General features: G+C 38.3%; 2 protein-coding genes across 3 annotated transcripts; one reads left to right on the forward strand and one right to left on the reverse strand.

Moving 5' to 3' along the window:
- Positions 1 to 881: 881 nt before the first annotated feature.
- On the forward strand, positions 882 to 3,852 carry LOC108361340 (transmembrane protein 115). Of its 2 annotated transcripts, none has more exons than XM_017613936.1 (4): positions 882 to 1,495; positions 1,562 to 1,921; positions 1,979 to 2,151; positions 2,219 to 3,852. In XM_017613936.1, the coding sequence occupies exons 1-4, from the start codon at positions 975 to 977 to the stop codon at positions 2,503 to 2,505; spliced, it is 1,341 nt and encodes a 446-aa protein (XP_017469425.1). In that variant the 5' UTR covers positions 882 to 974; the 3' UTR covers positions 2,506 to 3,852. The 2 variants fall into 2 exon arrangements, with proteins under 2 accessions (XP_017469425.1, XP_017469427.1); XM_017613938.1 differs by having other exon boundaries at positions 1,979 to 2,115; positions 2,189 to 2,667.
- Positions 3,853 to 4,262: 410 nt separating this feature from the next.
- Positions 4,263 to 6,189, reverse strand: Hakai (E3 ubiquitin-protein ligase Hakai). The gene is made up of 4 exons (XM_017613939.1): positions 6,006 to 6,189; positions 5,676 to 5,943; positions 5,065 to 5,618; positions 4,263 to 4,985 (listed from the first exon to the last, which is right to left on the reverse strand). The coding sequence occupies exons 1-4, from the start codon at positions 6,069 to 6,071 to the stop codon at positions 4,557 to 4,559; spliced, it is 1,317 nt and encodes a 438-aa protein (XP_017469428.1). The 5' UTR covers positions 6,072 to 6,189; the 3' UTR covers positions 4,263 to 4,556.
- Between the last annotated feature and the right edge of the window lie 314 nt (positions 6,190 to 6,503).

The raw sequence follows: 6,503 nt of genomic DNA on the forward strand, positions 1-6,503 counted from the left end.
GTATATCGGTAACCGTGCTACCAATTTGTACCAACCTCGGTATTTTTATTGCGCTTGCCACATAAAATAAAAACGTTGAAAATTATTGAAATCGGACTAAAATTACGGCCGCTTTTCATATAACGGTAAATTTCAGAAATGCTTGAAACTGCAATATTTCGAAATTTAAGGACACTAATTTACTCAGAATTGATACACCCCGGCTTACCATCTAGCGGTAGGTTTCGGAAAGGTGAAAAAAATATATATTTAATACTTGCGCCGGGTATTTAATGTTCGACTCCGCCCGAACTTAGACTTTCTTACTTGTTTGTATTAGCATTAGTAAAGTTCGAACCGAGTACTCATAAACTGCACAGTAAAAATTTCTTATCGTTACTAGAATTACGAATCTGGCAACCCTTTGGCTATTTTGCATTTGCTTTTGTTGAAGAATCACATACAATTCTTAAGCTGAAATTAGTCAAGAACGTAAACCTACCGGTACGTAAACCCGAGTCAGCTGACACGATCTGTCTTTCCAAAGCGCCATGTAAATGAAAACTCAGCACCGCAGAATTTTTCTGTAGTTGTAGCCCGTAGCGTAGAAATCTGCGGAATTTAGATTTTTCCGTGTCNTAAGTTCCTACTCAAAATATGTTTAAAATATTTGAAATTTACTATTGAATAAGGTTTTTGCTGAAAACTAAGTAGTTTATATTTAGCTAAAATCTATTATAGCACGAAAAATTGTAGTTGAAAGGGTAAGTTTATGAAAAGGCATTGATGAGTGGCAACATTGTAGTAAGCAACACTGAGGGCTCCAGTAATCGACAAAATTCTGCGTATACAGACTGCGTTTAAGTATACGTTCTGCGTTCTCGACTAATTTCAGCTTTATTTTGGGGAGCAACAATTTCGTTACAAATTCCAATTCAATGTGTTGAAAAAGTTTAATTTGGAAGCATAAAAGTGGTATTGGACCGTAAACAAACATGTCGGCGTATCACCGCAATATACAATACCTAAAACAGCAATTTTCAGCGTTGCTACACAATACGTCGCCTGTTATTACGCTTATCTGTGTTGTCACTGGCTTTGGATACCTGCTATCGTACTCGGAAACTGCTGTGCGGATTTTGAGTGTGACTCCTGGCAAGATACTTCCTAATGCCGAGTTCTGGATATGGACGGCGTTTACATTTTGCTTCATTGAGCTACATTGGTGGGAAGTGCTGGTCGATGTCATCACTGTAGGACTATGTGGCAAGATGCTGGAGCCACTATGGGGACAGATGGAAATGTTCAAATTTTTTGCCTTGACCAATTTCGGCGTTTGCATATTAACCACAATATACTATTTATTTTATTTTGTTGTAACCGATAATCCAAGTATACTCTTTGACGTGCACATCCATGGATTGGCAGGCTATGTAGCAGGAATATGCGTGGCAGTGCGACAAATAATGCCTGATCATTTAATTTTCAAAACGCGCTGGGGAAAATTAACTAATAGGTGAGCGTTTAAAAAGTAGTTTTGCCTGCGTATCGAACTATTATCAAACTTTTTTTTTTTTTGTAGAAACGTGCCCTTGACTGTGTTTGTGATGTCAATTATTACGTGGGCTATACACCTATTGGATGGCACCTATCCGGCAATGTTTGGTTCGGGGCTCATTGTTGCCTGGATCTACTTGCGGTTCTATCAATGGCATCCAAACGGGCGTGGCGATAGTTCCGAAAGCTTTACATTTGCCAGCTTCTTTCCAAATGTGATGCAACCAGTGATAAGTATTTTGGTAAATCCCATCTATAAATGCTGTTTGGCATTGGGTGTGGTCAAGACACCAGCGCCGCCGCGTTTAGCATCTCTAAGCGGTAGTTTGTCTTCAGTGTCTATACAAATTCCGGGTGCCGATGCACATGACATCGAACGACGCAGGTATGCGATGGGACTATTTTTCCAAATAATTAAACAAGCAAACAAATTTTTCTGTAGGCAAATTGCTTTAAAGGCATTAAGTGAGCGATTAAAGTCCACGGATAATGCGCGTCACAATCAATTGCCTAAATCGTTTCCTACCGTTAACAGCGGTGGAGCGCCAATGGCAGGTCATCATCAGCATCAACATCAACATCATCATCATAAACACCAGCATCACCACAATCAACATCACCACGGTCATGAGCANTCATCATCAGCATCAACATCATAAACACCAGCATCACCACAATCAACATCACCACGGTCATGAGCACAGTCATCCCCATGGGCATGGACACACACAAGAGCATGTCAGTCCAGAAGCACTAATGAATCCAACGTTTCTGAGACAATCTCAGCATGTTGGTGCTAATATGTCGGCACCTATAACCACAGCGCGTGCTGAGCCACGTATGATTAGTACAATGAGTACGATAGCGATACCCATGCCAGCACCACCACCTAGAAGTGGTACAAGTACCGGCGTACCAACAGCATTTAATGATGCGCTAATCGATTTGAGTGGCGAATCGCAACAGTAGGTGTGTAAACGGATAGGCATTACAACGTAATTTGGTATTTTTATTTAACACGGATAAATATATATTTACATAAATGTGTATATGGAAAAGACGCACCACAAATTGAATGCACACTTAAGATGCGTAGGTACATTCATAAAGTTGGTAAATGTGGATGATGTTAAGAAATGGTCGGTTCTACATTTGGAGACGAAAAGCGAATTTCTAATTATGCGTTTAAAAGTTAGTTTAGGTTGCCTTTTCGATTTTGTAAGAACTTTAATGGTATAAAAGGGATTATCCGTGATGTGTAATATATATATATATTTTTTTTTTAATTTTGAATGAAGCAGAACTTTTGTAAAACAAAACGAAAATCCATAACTTCTATCCATAATTTCTGTACAATTTTTTAAAGATAATTCTGAAAAACAAATTCTTCACATCGCAGCATTATTTCCATTATTTTACCGATTTGCCTCCGAAATTTCGTAAAAGAGTCGAGGTGTGCACAGTTAGTTTCATTTTAGAAAATTCGGCAAAAAATCGGAAGAGATCTTTACGAATTCTTTATGATTTTTCTACTATTCAGAATACTCTGAAAACATGGTTTGTAGAATGTAAGGTCACACGCTTGATGCTCTTTATTTCAAATAGTTCTTTTTTTAATGCATCTTTAAAGTAAATTTGACGGTATTTGTACGGTGTTTTCCTTTCTATTATATTCTTTGTTTGTGTGCTAAAATCAAAATTACCCTAGGAAACGCGCAAGAAAATTTCAGCGACCTATAAAGAAACCAACTACATATTATCGTCGCCTGGGTAAAAGATTGTCGTATGTTAATTTCAGCAGGTTGTGGGAAATCGCGTTTGAAGTTTGGAATGCAATTTCGCAAAAACGCGAAGATAGATTTACTCCAAATTCTCTGAAAATGTTACTAGTTCACAAAATTCTTAAATTTTTTTAATTTTTAATGTTTATTGTTAATTAGTTTTGAGTTTATGGAGGATTTTCTTTCGTAAGCGTCATTTATCCACAATTTGGCCGCCACTCTGTAAATCTCTCTGAAATACGACAAAATGTGATGGTGTTGTTGTTGTAGCAGCATACAAATTCCCCAAAGACTATTTGGGGAGTGTTGCTGGAGTGACAGTCCTTGGCCAGATATAAATCTGGGTCGTTCCGGTTACGTAGACCCGACTGTCGTAAGAATATGAGCGTACAAAATGTGATCAAAATCTCTACTAAATTAACGGCAATTTTTACTCAATATCTCGGAAGCTAAAGGAGACATCCAAAAATGGAGAACGCCATTTTTTAGATATTGATTAGGATATTTTTATTGCAAATGTACATTTGCAAAGTGTTACCTGTTAGAATATTTCTCATAAACGATAATTATGCACTATGTATTTCAAGTTGATGAATTGTAAAAATAAAAATTGACAAACATGAGGACATTTTCCACACACCTGCTTCCATACAACGCATTTCCGATGAGCACACAATAAGACATATTTTAATAAGTATATATTCCAATTTTAATTGTATTGTATATACATACGAGTACATAGTTTCAGGAGACAACCGGTGCATTATTAAAAATTGAAAAAAAATCTAAAGTTCTATTAACGGACACTTAAAAGTTATTACTGAAATTTATTGAGTCTTTGAAGCATGTTTTACTTCAAATTTTTTTTATTTATTTTAAGTCGCTTAATACAAAATACGCGATTAGTGAGGTGAGACGTAGGTAGTGAAGTGCTTGCTGTATTTCATGTTTTTTTTTTTACTATTTTTCAGATAGCTATGTTTATAAATACCAAAAAGTGTTTACTATACTAAGGGGCGTTTTCTCAAGTACGTTTTATAATTGATTTGACCTTTAAACACAAGTTTTGCTCTCAAAAAATGTGAATGCAGGGCAGAAAAATTCTAACTTCTACTTGAGAAAACGGCACTAAAATTGCAATTTATAATTCTTACGTTACAAACTACTCCATGTACCACCGCCAGCTGCTGCTCCATACAAGAATTAAAATAAATCCTAGTCGCATTTTTAATTCCACATTTATCGATAGTACTGATTCGCCTGCCATGGATTTTGCGTTGTTGTTTGTGATGTTGATGCAATATTGCCACTACCACCCCCACTTTGCTCCATCACATCGCTGCTGCCGAATGAATTTAGTACACTGCTATAGTAAGACGCATCAGCCACACTTTCGGGTGGTTGATGGTGCGACTGTGTTATAGGCGTTTTCTTAAGCGTTTGATGTAACGCTACTTTGCCTTGATGACAATTTTGTTCGTTAGCCGTATTAATACGTGCAATATTGGCCTGTGTCAAAGAGGAATGCGACGAATGAGTTGAACCTTGCGTGGATGTTGAGCTGACAGAGCCTGGTGGTGGTATATTGCCAATGGTTGTGGCACGTCGTTGTGTTAATAAAGCAGAAGGCGCTTGTATGGTTGTTGCAGTGGTGGACGACTCCGAAAGCTTACGTGTGAAAAATATATGTGTGATAAATTTTTTAATTAAGGTAATACTGAAAAGGTAGTACGTTAACAGTGCTCACTTTTCGTTGTACATTGCCGCTGACACTCTTGAATACAGCTTCCATATTTACATCAGACGACTTCAGTTCATTTCCGCCGCTGCCGCCTCCTCCTCCACTTAAAGCACTAGCAGATATTGGTGGTTGTTGTGACAACACCGGTGGCTGCGTAATATGTCTATGATTAATGTGCGCTTGCAGATCGCGTTGCGATAAATATGTACGCCGGCAACCGGTATTGCCATAACGGCTACCGCCATGCGTGCACATGAAAACTGTGCCCAAACCAGATTGCTCTACCCTTAACACTTTATCACTGCAACGCGGACAAGTTTTAATGGGTTCCGAGCGTGCACATTTCAAGCAAAATACATGTTTGCATGGTATCATGCGACCATACAATAAAATAGGTTTGTCACATTGATCACAGCAATGTATCATGGGATTCAGTACTTTTTCGCCAATCAAATTTACTTTGTGGTCCCATTTGAGGCGTAACATGGGCTCAGGTGGACCGCGTGATATGGTTGTGAATGTAGGCGCTTCTAGTTGTGAGATATCGGCTTCCATGTCAACTAGAAATGGTTAGAAGAATTATTAAACAAATTAGATGTGTGAATATTTCCACTCACTTGTTTGCGGTAAAACAGTTGTTGGCTGTGCTGGCTCTTCAACTGTCGTTGTTGCATTAGTTAGCGGTCCTGCCGCCGGCGCTACTACTACAGAAGTTGGCACATCATCACCTGCGCCTTGGGAGGGCTGAGATTGCGTTTCAACTTCATTTTCCTTACCCGGATCTAGCATTGTTACATCTTCACCAACATCTGGTGGCTGATTTGAACTTTCTGTATCCTCGAGTACAATGTTGGCAACTGCAATGCCTCCAACACCATCGAGTGGCTTTGAAATTACAAGGTGTGTGAAATGATAATGCCAAAAGATTTTTAATCATATTTGCATACCTCCTTCTTCTTGCCTCTGCCACGCCCTCGACCGCGGCCACGTCCGCGCGCTCTAGCACCACCCATTGCAATTTAATTTTATCTTCAAACACTTGAATAAAATTCACGAAAATTAAAAAATAATTCGCAGCCACAAATAAATGCACGTCTTTTTTTCTTAAACTTTTTTATTTTGGCATTCGCAACGGCGTTGCCAGTCTAACAGCTTTTAATTAACCGGTTAGTTAGTAAAACCGGGTATCCAGCACTGCAGTTTTCGATACGAAAGCGTGTTGCCACATGTAGCCATTCCAAGGTTTTAAAACAAAATACTGGTTTGAGCAAAAAATCAACTTTTATATAAAAATTGATAACCATGCCGTGGTAACCATACCTCAAATAGGTATACATATGAGCCGTTAATTTTGAAAGTGGTAGAGGTCTTTTCATACCTCTTGGCTTAAATGATTGGTTACTTCTAACTGAATGCCACTCTCCAAGTTTTCTAGTTTATTAATT

Source organism: Rhagoletis zephyria, unplaced genomic scaffold (genome assembly GCF_001687245.7).
Source record: "Rhagoletis zephyria isolate East Lansing unplaced genomic scaffold, Rhagoletis_zephyria_1.1 Rzeph_scaffold_00738, whole genome shotgun sequence".
Taxonomy (NCBI): Eukaryota; Metazoa; Arthropoda; class Insecta; order Diptera; family Tephritidae; genus Rhagoletis; species Rhagoletis zephyria.